Source organism: Lissotriton helveticus, chromosome 4_1 (assembly GCF_964261635.1).
Source record: "Lissotriton helveticus chromosome 4_1, aLisHel1.1, whole genome shotgun sequence".
NCBI classification, from domain to species: Eukaryota; Metazoa; Chordata; class Amphibia; order Caudata; family Salamandridae; genus Lissotriton; species Lissotriton helveticus.
In genome coordinates, this window is record NC_136063.1 from 70,251,860 (window position 1) to 70,273,223 (window position 21,364).

General features: G+C 42.5%; 1 protein-coding gene across 1 annotated transcript in view; it reads left to right on the forward strand.

The window, feature by feature from the left end:
• LOC144827873 (uncharacterized) overlaps positions 1-21,364 on the forward strand; it is a 448,943-nt gene that overhangs the window by 369,080 nt on the left and 58,499 nt on the right. The window contains exon 9 of the mRNA XM_078686037.1: positions 17,589-17,746. Within this exon, the coding sequence (XP_078542163.1) occupies positions 17,589-17,746 (158 nt within the window). The remainder of the gene's footprint in view (positions 1-17,588; positions 17,747-21,364) is intronic.

Below are 21,364 nucleotides of genomic sequence, written 5' to 3' on the forward strand. Positions count from 1 at the left end.
TTAAGTTTATGTACCACAGCCAGCCGACACGTTTCGCTCTGTACAACAGAACTTCTTCAGGGCGTTCTTATTTCCTTCAAGTTATGTCGGTATCCTGTTGTCATATAACTAGATATTTCTTCCAAATGTTAGACGAGATGTAAGTACATTCTTATTCAAAGTGACTAGGTATCAATTTTACCCACACAATTCGGGCAGACTTTAGTAATTTATAGCATCCTCAAAGTCAGTCTTTCAAAACTTCCAAAGAATAGGACATGATACTCCAAATCCAAATGTTTCTCAAGAAATGTCATTTTCAATCGTTCGGAATATCGGCGTTTGGGCAGATATGACCCAGGGAACACCAGTATGCAAGGGGAATTAGTCCCCCCTCTGCAAACGCGCCAGTGGCCTGCGTTCCAGAGAGGTGTAAAAAGGGGCTTAGCCTCATTACACCTCTGTGCAATGCAGCCTCCTGGCGCATACTGGAGGCTCCTGGTGGGCTAGTTGGCCCCCAGGGACCCCCAGTATGCAAGGGGAATTAGTTCCCCCTCTGCAAACGCGGCAGGGGGCTGCATTGCAGAGAGGTGTAACAAGGGGCATAGCCTCATTACACCTCTGCAATGCAGCCCCCTGGCACATACTGGAGGGATACCTTGGATCTCTGTTCTACCCGTTGTTCCTGCCGTTATTTTACCAACAGACCTAAGCCTCGCGGAACCCGCTTCGCGGGTCCCGCATCGCCCCGTGGATTGAGCGTCTGACTCCTGTGGTGCCTGAGGGGTGTGCGACAGGGCAGGGCTGCGAGCGTGGAAACCGGGACTCGCTTTCCCAGGAGTCCCGGTCTTTCCACTGGCCGAGTCACCTGGCCCGCTCTCCCTGACCGCCCCGCCCCACCTCCTTACGGCCCTCAACCTACATATACGTGAGAGCAACGCTGCGCGGGAGCGCCCGGGGCTAAGCCCGGGCAAAGGGCGGGCCGTCTGTGGCCGTCTAGGGCCGGATACGGCCGGGCTGGGCCTACCATCTAACATTGGAACTGGGGTAAGGAAAAGGTAATTGATCATCGTGCCTGCCATTGTGAGTCCCTGCCCAATCATCCAATAAACATGGCAACAGACAACTTGAACTCGTCGCTTCCTACGTCTGTCACAATAAGTATACTGGGCCCCTTGGATAAATATTTTGCACTTGCCAAAAGGGACATAGACAAAGAAATAGAGATGGCTGAAAGGAGAGCAGAACGCCGCCTCTCTATAGAACTCTTAAAGCATAAACCTTTGGTCCCCGTAAGAATTGAGCTAAAGAGTCCACCTTCAAATAATTATGCCACATCTGTAGGAGAGTCTGATATGGACTTATTTAATATTAATGATATCCCCCGAATTTTTAAAGAAGGCCCCCTACAAACAAATGAAAAGGAGACCATTAACTTAAGCAACACGATACAGCCATCACTGGGTACTGAAGCCCTGATTGACCTTAATTCTCCCATCATTGTGGATCACGATTTTCCACATGTCCCTACTCACTCTTCCCCTGTACCTATTTGGACGGTGGAGGAGGGTTCTCAAGGTGAAGTACACTCACTCCAAACAGCCAAATCACTTGAAGGGAAAACACAAAAAAAGAGAAGCCTCGAAGTGTGCCGTTCGCCACCGAGGAAAAAAAGGAGGAATACAATGGGGAGAAAAAAGTCTCTTAACATAAAAACACCATGTCTAGTAAAGAATTCTCCGGTTAAAGTCAACAAACCTACTGCTAAAGAGGTAACAAGCAAACCACAAGTGGATTCGAATATACCATTAGGAGATCACTCGCATAGAGGGATAATCGAGGACATTGAACGTCTCCTCAGATCTTACATGTTTCCCCTTCTAGAAAGAGTTAAAAAGTTGGGAGAGACTATGGACCGTATTTTAGCGGAGAGGACATTAAATGAGGCCACAGGACAAAATATTTTTAAAGAAACTGAACAAGTACAGCTGCAACCAACAGCGACCCAAAGTAAGGCCCTCTTGGAAAAAATTCCCGTGAACAGTAATATAACGCCCGGCCTAGTGGACACACAAGCATCACATGCGGGAAAAACCAAGACCATGCCCACGAAGGTTCTCACAGCCACAGATGCAAGTAGAAGGAATGTACCACTAGATAAGCGGGTTAAAATAAAATATAAGGGTAATGTCGACCTCCCCCCAGAGTCAACAAACTACGTCATTATCCTGACTGGGGTCCCTAGGTTACAAACAGGTAGCATAGAGTCAGATTCCAGTCTAAAGAATAGGGTCATACACTGGCTAAGGACGAACAGACCATTGCCACCACACTTAAATGGGGACATAGTGTCTGTGAGAAGATGTGACTGGGTTGGTGTGAGACCAAAAGATATAGAAGGTGACGTAATTATTATAAATTTCAGGGACCATCGAGTTGTTACTCATATTTTAGATTGGTACTCAGGAAGAAAGGAGGGGAGTGTATCTACCCGCAATTTGACCTATTTTTATCCACAAACACTGATGAAGCCCCATGTACACTCCTTAAAAGAGGGGCACTCCAACTTCTACGCCTTTGGTAAACATAAACCATATTATACCTCACCAAGGCAAAGCCTTAATGACCCCTTATTTCCCCCATTTCCCCCTATTCGCCAATATTCTAACAGACATAACCCCCGTTTTGATTATAATCATTATTCCACCAACCCGAATCATTACTGGAATGTCCCACTACGCAACCTCCTTGACCCATTTTCTGGCATAGATCTAAATGACTGACTTGATGATTCCACAAGGAACACAAGCAGAAAGCCAGGGAGTATAAGGGAGTCTGTACCCAAGATATTTACAAGTGGACAGACATCAGGTAGTAGGTTAAACACAAACCGAGTTAATGAAATAGGGAAGATTCAAAACAGTAAAACTGAAAATCAGATTAGGGAGGAGGAAATCATAAATATAACAGATGGGGTACCAAGGAGGGAGGTAAGGGGAAAAGTACCCCCGATAACAATTAAAGATGGAAATACTCTCAAGATAAAGAACATAACCACAAAAGCATGCCAAATAAGCGTAGTAACCTGGAATGTATGTGGGATTGCTAGCAAGGTGTCAGAAACATCATGGGGAGAGCTTGTAAATGATATGGACATACTCTGTGTTCAGGAGACCTGGGCTTCAAAGGAGGGGCACATAGATGGCTTTAAGACATTTCATGTCCCTGCAGTACCTACCAGTCATGGTAGGCATAAAAGGGGTTTATGCGTCTATGTGTCTAACCGCCTAAATACTTCCACTAGTTCGGGTAGATCAATCTCACCTCACTTCCAAGTGGTTACCATTCATTTAAATTGTAGAAATGTGTTAATAGTGGTAAACTTCTATAACAACATTGAGAACGTCGCCTTTAGGGATGAACTATTGAAAATGGCAAAAGAAATGAGGGCGGTAAAACCTATACTAGGGAAGGACTTAATTTGGGTTTGGGTAGGGGATTTTAATGTAAATCTATGCACAATGGAAATATGCGGCTATCAAGATTATGGCATGGGCGAGCACGGGGATTGCAGCCACTTTCAACATCATATGAAAGGGGAAATTTTAAATAACATCATGGCCAAGTTTGATCTTGGGTTTGCAAATAGGTTATGCCACCCTAAGGTAAAGTTCACCCCCACTTTTTTGGCAAGGGGATTACATTCTATCATAGATTTTATTATCCTGCCCAATAGATATGGTAGTCGGGTGATGAACTTTGAGACTCTGGTCTCTGGTCTGAGTGACCACCTACCAATAAAAATCCTTCTTAGTGTAACGGGAATAAACACCCCCTCACTAATTGAGACCCTGGCTTGGACGCAGAACTTAGCGGTTGCACGCCAAAACGGTATAGCCATAAAGTGGAGAATGCTAGATCCCGAAAGAACTTCACAAAAAATTGTGAAAGAGGCACTCCCATCGTTACTCATATGCTTACAGGACAACCCTAGAAAAGGCGAGATCCTGGAGGCATTTAGTAATATCACTAGGAGTACACAGGGAGTGCTGACTAGGACGTGCTCCAGGAAGAACATTGTCAACAAGGGATGGTTTGACAATCAATGTAGAAAGACACACAAAGCCCTTAAATTGGCATTAAAAGAAAAAGTAAAGGACCATGCCACGATCACAACACTCAGGAAGGCATATAATTTAGCAAGGGTCCAAAGAAAAAAGGCCATAAAGGAAAAAGCATGGCTAGATCTAACAAACGCGGCGGAGAATGGTGATTCTAAATTATTTTGGCAAGTAGTCAATTCACCATTCATTAATAATAAAGCGATGGCCAAAATGGAAATTGCCATTGATGCGAACTTATGGGTTGAGTTTTTCTCAAAAGTATACTGCAATGTCCAGGAGGAGCCCGAAGCTCAATGTAATTACTGCCCCATACCGCTAGAGTTCAACTTAGAGGAGGTCGTGACGGCCATAAAATCCACACAGAATAATAAAGCACCGGGGCCAGATGGGATCCCAAGTGATCTTTATAAATTAAATGTAGATCTGTGGGCTCCCGTCTGCCTACGTGTAATAGAGGCCTGTTGTGAAAAAGGATTCGTCAAAACATGGGCGGAGTCGCTAATTATCCCCATATATAAAAAGGGTGATAGGGATAGCCCATCAAATTACAGGCCAATATCACTCTTAGATTCATTATCGAAAATTGCAGGTAGAGTGGTGTTGACTAAGTTACAGGTTTGGGCAGAAGAGAAGAATATCCTTACGCCAGTGCAATATGGATTCCGCCCAGGGATGGGCACAGTAGAGCAAGTCTTGAACCTCGTCCTTTTGCAGGGGAAATACATTAGGGCAAAAAAGGGTTGTTTTTACGCGGTCTTCGTCGACCTTTCGTCGGCGTTTGACTGCGTGATACACAACAAATTATGGGAAACTCTAGAAGAGATGAAGGTAGACCCAGCAATTGTCCTCTTTTTGAGACAACTATATATGAATGCTACTGCTAAAGTAAGGTATGGGCTGAGCGGGGAATGCACTAGGTCTTTCCGCATACAGAAGGGGGTGAGGCAAGGATGTGTGCTGGCCCCATTCCTGTTCTCATTATATACCAACAGTCTGGAGAGGGAATTGGGAGCCAGCGGCATCGATTCCCCTAAGGTTGGGAATAGACAGGTCTGCTCCCTACTGTATGCGGACGACGCTGTGCTGATGGCAAGAACTAAGGTTGGTGCCCAAAAAGCTCTAAAAAAATATGTTGACTACATGGGGGAGAGGGGCCTCATTCTTAATGCTAAAAAATCCTTTGTGATGGGATCCGGCAAAGGTGGGGCAAGATGCAAGCAACTTAGTGTGGCAGACTTTTACTTACAGGCTACAAAAACATTCCCATACTTAGGTGTCACAATTGAGGCAACGGGGGCGTGGGCCACTGAGGTGAAAAACCGATCCCTAGCATTTAAACGTTCGGTTGCGGCTGTAAAGCATTTCGCAAGTAAATTGGGGAAAAAACAACCAGATATAATGCTTAGGATCTATGTGACTAAATGTAGAAGCATCGCCCTGTACGGAGCGGGAATATGGGGATATCATGATGTAACAGCTCTCCAAATTATCGAAAATGATTTCTTCCGATATCTCCTGTCCCTTCCAAAAAGTATTTCAGTCTATAATTCCCACATGGAACTAGGAATGGCGCATCTGACAGACTTGATTAAAACGCAGCCAATTCTACTATGGAGGAGAATCTGGGTGACACCAGAATTGGCTCTAAACCGAGAAGTAATTAACGATGTCATGGCTCTGGACAATGTAAAAAGCATTAAATGGCTTGAGTACGTGAGGAAAGTTTTCGTGGATATTGAAAGGCCTGAATGGTACTATAAGCCTGAGCTAATTGGGAAAATCCCCAAGAAATCTCTAAGAAATCTATGTATGGAGCACTTTAATAACTTGAGGTTTGCGATTGAAGTTAGTAAAAGAACTGTGATGGATCATCAATCGCTACTGACTTCTTATAATATTCAACCATACTTGACCATCACGACCTTGGGGTTTGAACGTTTTGTCTTATGCAGATTCAGGTTTAACATTTTTCACCACCTGGTCTCCTATCCGGATAAAAATGGCTGGAACAGATCTATGGCCCCCTGCCCATGCGATAATGTATCTGTTCAGTCTACCTTCCATCTCGTACTACTATGTAAATTGTACAAGAAAGAGCGCGCTAGATGGTTGAAACACTATTTGAAAAGTGGGGCATGGCGACAATGTAGGGTAGCTTACTCGAACCTCCAACAATTGGGAAATCCTCTATGCATTAAGATTATGGCAATGTTTTTAAAAAATGTGTTAAAACAACGGAATTCTCTATGTATCAAGGCCTAATCGATTGCTTACTCTTAACAATTTAATACTCTTTTTTTAAACTATTATGTGTACTTTGTAATTGTGAAATATGAAATGCTTTAATGATTTTGAGGTATGGAGAAAATCGAATAAAGCTTTGAAATTGAAAATACTGGAGGTTCCAGGTGGGCTAGTTGGCCCCCAGGGGCCCCCAGTATGCAAGGGGAATTAGTTCCCCCTCTATAAACATGCACGGGGCTGCGTTGCAGAGAGGTGTAAAAAGGGGCGTGGCTTCATTACACCTCTCTGCAATGCAGTCGTCTGGCGTATACTGGAGATTCCTGGTGGGCTTTCAAGTCTTATATAGTTAGGAATTAGCATTAAAAAAAACTTTGAAATTCACTGAAAAAAACATAGGTTTCAGGCCTTATATAGTTAGGAATTAGCATTTAAAAAACCTTGCAAATTCACTGAAAAAGCCATAGGTTTCAGGCCTTATATAGTTAGGAATTAGCATTTAAAAAACCTTTGAAATTCACTGAAAAAACCATAGGTTTCAGGCCTTATATAGTTAGGAATTAGCATTTAAAAAACCTTTACAATTCACTCAAAAAACTATAAGTTTTAGGGGTGTTATAGTTAGCTGGACATTTCACTCATACAAAACCATTGAAATTGCTCCTATATAGTTAGTTGTACTAACTATATGTCGCGCACCCACAATCCACTGCTGATGATGTCACATATTACATCATTCATGACATGGTCAGTGACATCACTGATGACATCTCAAATGACATCACTGATAACATCACTGATGACATCATCCACGTGACAATCACATACACCTTTTCATACACTAGTAAAATCTTTCATCACTCTTTGTAAAATACAGAGTATCATATTTGAATCCATTGTTACAGCAATACAAGTATCTAAAAACCCACTCAGTGATTCATAGATGTATACACACATCTAATCACGTACCTGTAGATTCACTCATACATACTGTCAATGAACAATAGAACACTATCAAAAATACTTATACACCTAAATTGACATTACACACCAGCACACATCCTATTCACATATGAAGTCATCCCACTCACTTATGCAAACAATGGATCATACTTACATATTTACTTAGCTAAACACTTTTACAAATACAACTTCATCTATTCATTTAGATAGTAAGTCATACTTAGTGAATTATAAAATCATTATTACAAGTATAAAGTTATCCATACAGTCACTCACACAATCATTGAGTCTTATGTATACTTATTTATATACAACAACTGACACATACACTGCCTTTTATTTTTCTAGTTTATTGGACATGTACCATTGAGAAATATATTTGCTCATCACCACACCCATAAAGATATTAACTCACCCAAACAACTGTTAGAACATGTAGTTTTAACTTCATATATCTAGTGAATCAACTATTCACACATCTTTGGGCAGTCACACCCCCCCACCGAACCACACACACATTCACTCTCCCATACAAATACTCAGTTAACTAATCAATAACTAATATGGACTTTCACATAGCTAGTAACCAACTGGAGAACCAGTTTACACAACAACTGACAAAGTGATACAGATATTTAAACAGTTTAGTCACTATCCACTATATTTAGTGAGACACTATAAATTGGTCAAGTAAACAGTCAATTACACTGATACTAAATCCTCCATCCAAATATTTATTTTTATATATCCACTCATTCTTCAATGCAAATTGCTATATATATAATGCATATTTAAATAACGAAGCAAACCACATTCACTGGATGATGTCATCAGTGATATCATCAGTGATGTCATTTGAGATGTCATCAGTGATGTCACTGACCATGTCATGAATGATGTAATATGTGACATCATCAGCAGTGGATTGCGGGTGCGCGAAATATAGTTAGTACAACTAACTATATAGGAGCAATTTCAATGGTTTTTTAAATGCTAATTCCTAACTATATAAGGCCTGAAACCTATGTTTTTTTTAAGTGAATTTGCAAGGTTTTTAAAATGCTAATTCCTAACTATATAAGGCCTGAAACCTATGTTTTTTTAAGTGAATTTGCAAGGTTTTTAAATGCTAATTCCTAACTATATAAATCCTGAAATCTATGGTTTTTTAAGTGAATTTGCAAGGTTTTTTAAATGCTAATTCCTAACTATATAAGGCTTGAAACCTATGGTTTTTTCAGTGAATTTGCAAGGTTTTTTAAATGCTAATTCCTAACTTTATCAGGCGTGAAACCTATATTTTTTTCAATAAATTTCAAAGGTTTTGTAAATGCTAATTCTATTAGCGGATAGCGTTTATATATGTTATTATCGTTCTGGGACCACCTGAGCAGCCATCTTGTTTCTCAGGAGAAGTGAGGCAAGAGAGAGCACAAAACAAGAGTGGAAAACACGAAAAGGGGCAGGGTTGAGACCCCCTAGCCCTTCTCAGGGGGTCCCAGAAGGACCACCAAGTGCAAGTAATTTTTTTTTTTTTTTTAAATCGCGGGGTACGCAACCAATCAATAACCCATATAGCCACTCATCTAGCTACTGATCAACACATGAAGCAGCTTACACAACAACAGACATACGGATGCACACATTCAGACAGTTTAGTCACTACCCCCATGCATTTAGGAAGACACATTTAATCACTCACTCATATAGTCAGTCACGCACCTACTAAATCCTTCATTCAGACACTTATACATCCACTCATTCTTCAATATATAAAACATATTTAAACTTTACGGAAACACATAGTCACTGGATGATGTCATCAGTGATGTCAAATGAGATGTCATGAGTGATGTCATCAGTGATGTAATTTGAGATGTCATCAGTGATGTCACTAACCATGTCATGAATGATGTAATATGTGACATCATCAGCAGTGGATTGCGGGTGCGCGAAATATAGTTAGTACAACTAACTATATAGGAACAATTTCAATGGTTTTTTTAAATGCTAATTCCTAACTATATAAGGCCTGAAACATATGGTTTTTTAAGTGAATTTGCAAGGTTTTTAAAATGCTAATTCCTAACTATATAAGGCCTGAAACCTATGGTTTTTTAAGTGAATATATATATATATATATATATATATATATATATATATATATATATATATATATATATATATATATATATATATATATATATATATATATATATATATATATATATATCAGCCTCTACTTGAAAAACTATTCCCAATGTCTACAATTATGGAGTCTATCAAAAATGTTATAATCACTACACTTTTAATTTTATCTTCATTTAATCACGTCTGCACTTAAATAATGTTTGGACATTCATATATCAGTGTACGCATAGTAATCATCTATAGATTCAGTCAACTTTGATAGTAGAATGAAGAGGTATGGGCTGGAGTCTGAAAGTAATTTAACCGATCAAATTGATTGAGCACACTCAGTATTTTACTAAGGTGTATCAATGACTCACAACATTTATTTATTTATTAGTTAACCAAATTAAGTTGCAATGCTTTGTACTAATTATACTACTTGTATCTAAACAAATGATTAAGATGAAACAAATACTTTTACTATGTCTATCATTTTGCACGTCCAATGAATGTCGTTACCTATGCACTTGTCACTTTAAATTTGAAAAGTTCTGTCTTACCTGTGCCATGTAATCAAGGGTCGTCCAGCGCCGAAACGTTATGGCGTCACAAGCAATAAAATAACTAAAGACTGGAATCTGGGTCTGTGTCCGTCTTTGCAGTGCAAGCATAACCACACGGAGTTTTGGATATATTGGGCCATTTTTGTTTCGCACGGCCACACACGTAGCCCCCACTTCATTGAGAGTCGACTCGCAAGCGGGACACTTCTGCTGAGTACGCTTGACTTCTTTTGGATTCCTGGAAGGAAATGCGAGTTTGACCCCCCGAAGCCCCCGGCATTTCCGGAAACCTTACTGCACCGCTGAGAGGCACAGACTCGCAGGAGATTGAGACTCACGGCAGGAGCGAAGGTAGGAACTAATCGGCAATTAGGGTGAAGAGAAATTCAGCGGCAGCACACAGAAATGCGGGATTGCCTTGATAGTTTTTGGAACTGCTACACAGCAACATACAAATATTGCACAAACTCAGCCGACATGGTTAGAGACAGGGAGGCTGCTGCAATGGACATGTTCTCTTACAGCCCCCCAAGTATGATAGGTGTCAAACAATCAGACGCCAGTAGAAATAAAGATACAGACTCCCTAAAAGAAATTTTTTAAAAACTTGAAATAAAGATGAAAAATGAACAAAGTAAATGGTGGGAATCGAAATCACTTCAAAAGTATAAAGATGTAGGCAGAATTCAGAGAGGCCTACGAATACTGAAAGCTCCAAGGTGTGACTACCCCAATCCAGAGTTAATGAGGGAATGGGCGGAGAGTAACCTGAACTCATCAAGAAGACTCGTACTAATTCTCATCAAATACTCAGACATAGACAGAGCGCAGCTTTTGAAAGAGATCGATGAGATTAATGATGAATTGGCGCAGCTCAAGCAAACAGAGGAAATGGCCAAATTAAGGAAAGATATGTTGACTAGATTGAAGAAGGAAGAAGACAAAATAAAGGAAAGGAAAGCATACAAATTTCATAGAGACCGTACAGATTATGAATCAGGTCAGATCTTCACGTTCTCTAAAAAATATGACAGATACAGAACGGTGAAGAACAAATCAGTGGCGAATGCACGAAATATAAATAAGGCGTCAAACACAAAGCAAGTAACCTCGAAGTCAGACCTGAGCTATCACATGGTTGTAAAAAAAGGTACTACAGAAAATTCTGGAGGTCCTCATTCATATTAAGGCCATTTGGGACTCTGGTATCGAGCGCTAAAATGAATTGAGTTTCTTTTTGTCTTAAAAGCTTTTCTCGATTTCCACCCCGTCCGGGATTTGGAACAGAGCCTAAAACTGTATATTCCAAGTCCTTAAGTTTGTTTTCATGCACGGACTTAAAATGTCTGCTCACTGGATAGTTGTGATCAGAATTAACAATGGCCCTTGCATGTTGGAGGATGTGCTTATGAACGGGAAGCTTGCTGCTGCCAATATATTCTAAATTGCATGTGAACTTCAGCCTATATATTACATATTCGGAACGGCATGTTAAATTTTCCTGAATAGCAATTTCTTTCTCACTGAATGCTGTTTTATAGTGAGTGTTGTTCTTAGCAAAGGTGCAAGCACGGCACGAGGAGCACTTAAAAAAGCCTGTTTTCATTAACCAAGATTTTTTAGATAACACCTCCGGCATGGATTTATCCAGGGCATCCGCATAGAAGGTGCCCTTCTGAAGGTAATAGCTGGCTGACTCTGCATAATAGGACCCAAGATGTTTTCAGATTTAATGATGGGCCATTCAGAGTAAATAATTCTGCGAATAGACTGCTCCTGAGTGCAAAAAGTTGTTTTTAGTCGAATTGGACACTCCTTATTGCTAGCAATAGCTTCACTATTGTTCTGTCTAGAACTAGGCTGAAGTACCTCATCCCTTTGCCTGCCATTTGCTTTAATCAGGGCTTTATCAAGTATCTTCTTACTATAGCCTCTGCTGAGAAATCTATGGTATGCGTCCAACTGACATTTGTCGGAAACTGTGTCACAACTACAGATAGGCCGAATACAGATACATTCTCCATATGAAATGCTATTTATTAAGTGCCTCGGATGTGAACTATGGGCATGGAGAATCAAATTCCCTGCTGTGGATTTCAGATTTAGCCTGGCCTGAAGGGAGCCTGCTTCGACATATATTAAACATCAAATAATTCAACAGAAAAAGCATCAAGGGATGCAGTGAATTTCAAGTTTGAATCATTCACATTGATGTCATTAATGAATGCTAGAGCTTCTTCCCTTGACCCCTTCCAGACAAGGCAAACATCATTGATATAATGCCAGTAGTGTATTACATGGTTCCACCAACGGTGGTGAGTGGTTCTGAGCACATGCTCCTCCCACCAGCCATCATGTAAACATGAATAGCTGGGGAGAAGCATGAACCCATCGCCACTCCATGCACCTGCTGGAAGATCTCATTCTGGAATTGGAAAAGTTAGTATTGAGGCATATCTCAATAATCTCCAATAGCATATTGTTATGATCTCTAAGGCTTAGATCGCGGTTTCCTAAAAAGTATCTGGTAGCATTGATTCCTTGACAGTGGTTGATACTTGTGTAAAGGGATTCAATATCAATCACAACTAGTAAATAATCAGAGAACCATGTCACACTGCTGATTTTGTTTAAAAAATCTGTAGTATCCTTAAGATAAGATGGCAAACTAGTCACATGAGGCTGCAAGAAAAAATCTACACATTTTGAAAGTTTTTCATTCATGCTGCCCTGAGCTGAGATGATCAGCCGCCCAGGTGTCGGAGTGATCTTCTTGTGGACTTTTGATAAAAAATAGAGGACCGAAGTGATTGGATATTCGACATTTAGAAACTTCATCTCCTCTTTTATTATCAGTCCGTTCCTCTGCCACTGATGGATTCTTTCGTGAGTTCGGTCCTCAGATTTACACATTTCAACTTTAGATGATTTTCTGTAACAGGACGGATCGGATAAATGTCTCTCTGACTTAGCCAAGTAGTCGACCCTTGACTATAAGACTGTATTTCCACCTTTATCCAAATTTTGAATAATCATATCCGAGTTACTCTGGAGTTTAATTAAAAGATGATATTGGTTGTTTCTGAAGTCATTTTTACGTGTTTGTGACATCACGGATCGATTTCGATTTTTAAGCTCAGTTATAACTCTGTCGCTGAAGACATCTACAGCGTCCTTTGGCATTAGAAGCAAGAAGGTGGAACCTGGGCGAAAAGGACTTGGGGCTGACAATTTCACATTTACAACTTGGCTGACAGCAGGAGCATCTTCTAAATCATTTTCAAATGCTAGATCATAAAGAGTTTGTAAGTTAAGAATGTCCCTAACTTGTATTGCATCATCTGGCTTACTCGCATCAGTTGTTCCAATTGGAGTTTTCTTTTGAAATGTGTTCAGCTGAAAATATTTTATAAGTTTAATCTTCCGGATAAACCTAAACACATCGATGCGTGCCTGGTTATATGAAAATCGATTTATGGGGCGGAATGAAAGGAGTTGTTCCTCTGCCTTTGAGAGCACTATGTCAGTCAAGTTGATAACAGTATTTTCCGTGACGTTTGTTATTTTCTCCAAGTCCTCCTTGCATTGCCTCTCGATGTAGCCTTGCATGTGCCCGATCCTCCTTTTGTGCCTTCAATTGTTGGCAGATTTCCTTGCATGTGCTGAGGTTTGCGAGGGCGCAAGGAGTACCGCCGGTCCTCGCTCACAAAATTTAGCTCATCTGCCAGGGAAAAGCTCGTCAACCCTATGGGGTTAAAAAATGAAGGTCCTGGTCTACCCTCTTCTGAGTCACTGTTGGATGTCAATGATGACAAATCTGTGTCACCTTTGGCTATGGATATTGCAGTAGCACTGTTGGTGTGGTTGCTTAGCGTTTTGTCCCCAGTTAAAGCTTGATGTTTATAGTTGTCGTACTTACGGGCAAAAGTGAATATCCTGTCGGTCGCGTAATCATTTTGATCATGTGCAAATTTGTAGATTTTCCGCTCTTTAATGACATCCTCATATTTTTTACTTTGTGCCTCAATCTCTTTTTTGCGTTTCATAATGAACTCACTTTCCCCTGTGGCATTCAATGGACCATTAACACGTTCTATTTCAGATAACAACACATTCCGATCTATCTCAGCATATTTAATGAGAATATGAATCATATTCATTGAGGCTTGTAGATTGTTTTCCGCCCACTCCTGTAACATTAAAGGGTTGGGGTTCTCAAAGGTGGGAGCAATTAACACCCGAAGACCTCTTGGTACATGGTTGGCGTCTCTGTGTTTTTCAAGTGTTTTTTTCTCCCACCATTTTGAGAGTTCAGTTCTTAACAACTTTTCCAGTGTCTTTAGCAACGACTTAACATCACTATTTTCATTGGTTGTTTTAAAATTGCGTGCCTCTTCAGTGATTGTTGGAAGATTATCAAACAGGGCTTCCACCGCTGACTCTCTGTCTCGGTGCGCATCACTGGAAAACATTATGCCTGAATGTTGTATTTACGGCGTGTGTATTTGCCGTGCTACTGCTCAGCACAGTCCATAAATAATATGAGGGAATAATCCCGTAACCCGCCGACTCCCACTTATTTTCCACCACCACTGCAGAATGCCTTACCAGTTTTGACGCTGGGGCTCTCACCGGTCAGCCGACCGTCCAGACTCCACAACCTCTCGCCGTTGGGCAGCAGCACAGATGATGGTGACTCTCTTTAACCGCATGCGCGCTAGCGGTTTTCCCGCTGCGCTCTGCGATTCGCAAAAACCCGCGTTACATGACGAGCTCAGCTCGTCATCAGCGTAGGGCAGGTTACGCTCATGACGAGCTGAGCTCGTCATGAGTGCCGAAGGGGTTAAATATGGCAGGGGGCACAGCAAGACACCAAACTCAACAGAGTTGAAGTACCAGTGCACCGAAACGCAGGCGGCTGTACTGACGATGTGCCTTAAGAAACGGGAGGATCCGTGAAAACCGGAAACAGCCAGCACTGATGAACGATAATGCAAAAACTTCCTGACCGCCCAATACTCGGCTAAACCACTCAGGAATGGACTTCTTCAGAGCTTCTACAACAGAATTACGGACTCCCACACGCAATTAAGTGTGCAAGCAGTGCTGTCTTTATTTTGGCATGTAGTTAGATAGACAAGTGTCCCCCATGACGCGTTTCGCTCCACGAAGGAGCTTGATCACATGATACGTCCTGACAGGTAAGACATTTTTAAAGTGTACTAAAAGCACGACCAGCCTTAGAAAATAGACGGTTTGGCAAATAGTGCATAAATAAACATGGACAACAAACTGTGGCACATACTGCATGAATATCGTGATGCAGGACATTTCCCAAAGTCAAGAGTATATGATCCACAAAAATTCAAGAAATAAATACATAGTGCATATAGAGTCACAAAGCAACCTAATAGCCTGTGCAGATTAAACCAAGTATATATATATATATATCCACATCAGAGTTTGCCTGTTGAAAGAGGACACCTCCCAGGTGAGTTGAAATAAGCTTGTTTATTCAGCGAAAGCAGTCAAATGAGAACAGGCATCGCGGCAAAAGGTTGAAATCCCACCCAACGCGTTTCGTGCTCAGGATAGCACTTCATCATGGGGATAAACAAGTTTATTTCAACTCACCTGGGAGGTGTCCTCTTTCAACAGGCAAACTTTGATGTGGATAAATAGCGGCTCTGCCTGAGTCGCGAGAGTGACCCCGCTACGCTTGACGCAGTCCTGTTGAGGTGCCACATGGCATCTCAGCGCCCGGGTCGGGTGAGTGCTTTTCAGCGAACCAAGCAGCAGCACTGAGTCCGGTATGCAGCGAGCATACCCACTGGGGATTTTAATGTATATTATGCTGAAATGAAATCTGGCAACTCACTGGAGGAAAATAGCTCGTACTTCATTTACCATCAGGCCACAGGCGGTGGCCACACCCACTGGGGTGGAGACACTTGGTGTAAATGCAGCAAGCGGACCTTGCCGGTTTTCAATCAGCAGTATCCCAGCACCCCATGATGAAGTGCTATCCTGAGCACGAAACGCGTTGGGTGGGATTTCAACCTTTTGCCGCGATGCCTGTTCTCATTTGACTGCTTTCGCTGAATAAACAAGCTTATTTCAACTCACCTGGGAGGTGTCCTCTTTCAACAGGCAAACTTTGATGTGGATAAATAGCGGCTCTGCCTGAGTCGCGAGAGTGACCCCGCTACGCTTGACGCAGTCCTGTTGAGGTGCCACATGGCATCTCAGCGCCCGGGTCGGGTGAGTGCTTTTCAGCGAACCAAGCAGCAGCACTGAGTCCGGTATGCAGCGAGCATACCCACTGGGGATTTTAATGTATATTATGCTGAAATGAAATCTGGCAACTCACTGGAGGAAAATAGCTCGTACTTCATTTACCATCAGGCCACAGGCGGTGGCCACACCCACTGGGGTGGAGACACTTGGTGTAAATGCAGCAAGTGGACCTTGCCGGTTTTCAATCAGCAGTATCCCAGCACCCCATGATGAAGTGCTATCCTGAGCACGAAACGCGTTGGGTGGGATTTCAACCTTTTGCCGCGATGCCTGTTCTCATTTGACTGCTTTCGCTGAATAAACAAGCTTATTTCAACTCACCTGGGAGGTGTCCTCTTTCAACAGGCAAACTTTGATGTGGATAAATAGCGGCTCTGCCTGAGTCGCGAGAGTGACCCCGCTACGCTTGACGCAGTCCTGTTGAGGTGCCACATGGCATCTCAGCGCCCGGGTCGGGTGAGTGCTTTTCAGCGAACCAAGCAGCAGCACTGAGTCCGGTATGCAGCGAGCATACCCACTGGGGATTTTAATGTATATTATGCTGAAATGAAATCTGGCAACTCACTGGAGGAAAATAGCTCGTACTTCATTTACCATCAGGCCACAGGCGGTGGCCACACCCACTGGGGTGGAGACACTTGGTGTAAATGCAGCAAGCGGACCTTGCCGGTTTTCAATCAGCAGTATCCCAGCACCCCATGATGAAGTGCTATCCTGAGCACGAAACGCGTTGGGTGGGATTTCAACCTTTTGCCGCGATGCCTGTTCTCATTTGACTGCTTTCGCTGAATAAACAAGCTTATTTCAACTCACCTGGGAGGTGTCCTCTTTCAACAGACAAACTTTTATGTGGATATATATATATATATATATATATATATATATATATATATATATATATATATATATATATATATATATACATATAAATATATCCTATCTTTCAGACTTGGGGTAGTGGTAAAAGGCCTTTTCAGAAGTTGGTCTTTTCGAGAATTAGATTAGTGAGTTTATTTGTCATGGTTATATATGTCATCTATTTTAATAATCCTAAAGGTTGCTTGCTAAATCTGCCCACCCATTTCTTTTCCTTTTGTCCCATCTTCTTTTGACAGCTGCTTCGTATTTTATTAAAAGTTTTTAATAATTTGTTTTCATAATTAAAATTATATTTTTACACAATGATGGGTGTTTAATTGTGCTAAGAAAAGACCATAAGAACATATGTATAAGTTTGCCTTATATTTTTTGAAACAATAATTTTTAATGTCTCTGTTTTCTGTTTTAGATATATGACAAGACAGTGACTTATTCAAATGTCCTCTATATTCCCCCTGATGATGCAAGTGGGATTATAATAAGTAGTAGCCTGAGGTTCAACTTCTCATGTACATATAACAGGACAATGCAGACCAGCCTGCTCACGGCACTACATCCCACTATGGAGTAAGTATTCATGGAAAGTGCTGAATGTAGAAAGGAATGACTTCCTCTAATGCATTCATGAATATTGTTGATCTCTAGTTTTTTGTAAAATATTTTTACTCTGGGTATCCTTTATGCCCTTACTTTCTCTTTCTGCTTTGTTCTGTTTTGTTTCTTTACATTATGTTTATATAGCAATGTAGGCACTTTGTAGTATGCAGAATGAAAAGGGAGAGTCTTTCCGGGAGTCTACAGACAGTAGTTTACCAAGACTGTAGCCAATATTTCTACTACTCAATAATAAAATACAAAGGAAAATTACTGTGATTGATCACTCTTGAAAGAGACAATGACAAGACATGGTCAGCATGACTCAAATGTGAATATGCAATGCAAAAATAATAAATTAGGACATTTGTATTCAACAGATGCCTATGAGAATGCTTCAGATTGTGGAGGTAGGTGCAATGGTAAGAAATCTACAGGTAGATTATCCACCTGGAAGATCGGTACCGTAGGGAAGTTACTTTTTTTCATGTGGATACTTCTACCCACAGATTGCTCACCTGCTCAATAGATACTTTAGCAGCACCCCCTCCTAGGCGGTAGGTCTGAAAGAGTAGTAAGGCCAGGAAATCCTGATGTATTGAACAAGCAAAATGCCCATCCTTTCTCACTATCTGATCCAAGCAATAATGCTTTGTGAATGTGCATGTGAGATCTGGTCACCTTGCACGTATATCTGCTATGGGCACTCCTGTGGTCAACGCTAGGGTAGAAGTCTTTGCTCTGTTGAAATGATCCTGAATTCGTTCTGGTGGATTATTTTATAGCAATATAGAGCTCAATCCATAATGATAGACTCTTCTTTTAGAAAGCCTTGCTCTTCTTGTTGCCCACATAACCAACAAAGGTCTGATCTTCAAATAAATTCAAATCAAACAATATTTGTGAAGCGCTGCTAATCACCCGGGGGGGGGGGTGTTAATCAAGGTATTGAGATGTTGCCGGTCCTAGTCGAAGAGCCAGGTCTTAAGTCTGTTTCTGAAGTGTGATAGTGAATGTGCAGTTCAGAGGTATGGGGGGGGGGTCATTCCAAAAACTCAGTGGCAAGGTAGGAGGGCAGTTGTCTGGAGGTTTGGTAGAAGGTCAGTATGTGGTTGAAATATGTAAGTTCTTGGTTGTAGTGGGATTTGAAGGAATGGGTTAATATTTTGAACAGGCATTTCTTCTGGACAGGGAGCCAGTGGAGCCCTCTGAGGTTGGGGTGATGCTTGTCAATTTGGGAGGGTTGAGGATGAGTTTGGCTGCTGTGTTCTGTATGGTTTGGAGTCATTTGAGGAGCTGTGTTTAAATCCTAGTGTAGCTGTATTTCCGTAGTCGACTGGCTGGGGATGAGTCCTTGCATTACTGTTTTCCTGGTGTTGATGGGGATCCATCTGAAGATATTAGGGAGCATTTGTTGGGTGTGGAAGCAGGAGAAGGATACTGAGTTGACCTGGTGCTGCATTGAGAGCTTGCCATTCAGGATGATCCAGAGATTGCAGGGTAGGTTGGATGAGGTTGGTGTGGGTCCGAGTTTGGTGTCATCTCATTGTGAGGTGTTTCTCCCCAAGATAAGCACCCCCATCTTGCCCGAGCTCAGCTTTAGTCAGTTGCCTTTATCTAGTCTGCAACATTTGTCATGGCTTTACTGAAGTTGGTTCTGGTGGTGGCCGTGTGTTTAGTGAGTGAGAAAATGATTTGAGTGTCCTCCGCGTGGGAGATGCTGTTGAGTTTGAAGGTGTGTACAACGTTGGCCAGCGTGGTCATGCATATTTTTTGGGTGGGGCTGAGGGAGGAGCCCTGGAGGACACCACAGATGATACTCTTGGGTTCGGGGATATAGGGCTATAGGCGGATTCTCTGAGTGTGTCCGGTTAGAAAGGATGCAATACATTTGAGGGTGTTTCCCTGGACTCTGATGTGGTGGAGTCTTCTGATGAGGATGTGGTGGGAGACAGTGTTAAAAGCCACTGATAGGTCGATAAGGATCAGGGAAGCTGTTTCTCCTCGGCTGAACAGGGTTCTACGGTCATCGGTTGTAGTGATGAGGGCAGTGTTAGTGCTGTGGTTGGTGCGGAACCTGGATTGGGAGGTTGTTTCCTTCCATGAATTGGGTGAGCTGGCAGTTGATAGGCTTCTTGAAAACCTTGGCAGAATAAGGGAGCAGCAAGATGGGGCGGTGTCGGCGGAGGGCTTCTTCAGGAGGGGGTTGACCTCAGTGCATTGGGGACTTGCATTAGGAGATGGATGCATTGAGGATGTCCGTGACTGTGCTGCTGATTTCTTTGCGCTGCAGGTTGAAAGGGATGGTGGGGGCAGGGGTCTGCGGGAGCACTGGAGTGAGTGGAGGTCATGATGGCTGAGGCATTCATTTGCACAAGTTACTTCCATGCATTGAGTAGGTGGAGGTCTGAGGTGCCAGTTGGTGTCAGGAAGTGGTCGATGTCTGTGGGTTGTGGCTTTGAAGTTGCAGTAGATGTTGATTATTTCGTTGGGGAAGTGGTCCGCAAGGGTACTGCAGAGAACTTGGGATGAGAAGATCCTGTACTCGGTGGCTTAAGGTAATTAGAACTCTCTTAGGATGCTGAAGAGTTCCTTGGTGTGGTTGGTGCTTTCTTCGATTCGGATTGATAGGGCATCGGTCTTGGTTTCTTTGAGGTGATAGCAGTATATGCTGAGGGTTGCTCTGAAGGTGGCAAGGTCAGTGAGGTTCCTGGTGGAGCTACATAATTTTTAGGTCAAGCCTATAGCAGGGCGCATGCACTGCAATAGGAAAACAACTTCTTGGAGCTCATCACAATTTTTCAAATGCGCGTGCGTGTTTTTTTTTTGAGCTAACAGCCTATTGGCCTTTGCTTGTGTCTTTCTGAGAAAGACAGCACGCAATTGGGCAAAGGCAAATGCATGTCCCACCTTTGCTCTGCCCACGACCTATTGCTTGCGATTACCCACACAGGCACCATCTGTTTTGAATTATCCTACCCAGACGCGGGCAAGATAAGTCAAAACAGATATCTCACTGTGGTGCGCACACCACTCGCGTGCTTGTTCTCTCTCCACTCGAAATTGAGATGTTTTCATTTCTCCATCACTAGTGCTGACTCCCGCAGTTTTATCTCACTCCCTGGTTGGCCTTCTCACTCTCTATTACTCCTGTGCTGCCTCCCTCTCTGTGTCTGCCTCCCACTCTCATATGACGCCTTTACAGCACCTCCCAGGACTCGTGGACAAGGCACATCTCATAAGTGCCTGTCGCATTGTGTGGACTGCACTACAAGCCCTGTGATGCCCCGCTCCGCTTCACCCTCTGTCACCTCCTCTGCCCTGTGCAGTCTGTGCCCGGGCTTTGATCGATGGAAGCCTGCTGGGCTTTGCTGCTCGCTCTTTTTCTCCTGCTCCTCCTCGTCGCGCCCTATATCAGGTCAGTGCTGCTGCTTTTAAGCTCACTCCATTTCTGAGCCTGCCCAGTGATACGCATTGTGCACACTGAGTACAGAGTGCTTCATGCATTCCCTGTGCACGCCCAGCAGTCACTGCCGAGCATAGAGGGTACACAGTCTGCACAGGGGCCGTAACGTACATCTGTGGGCACAA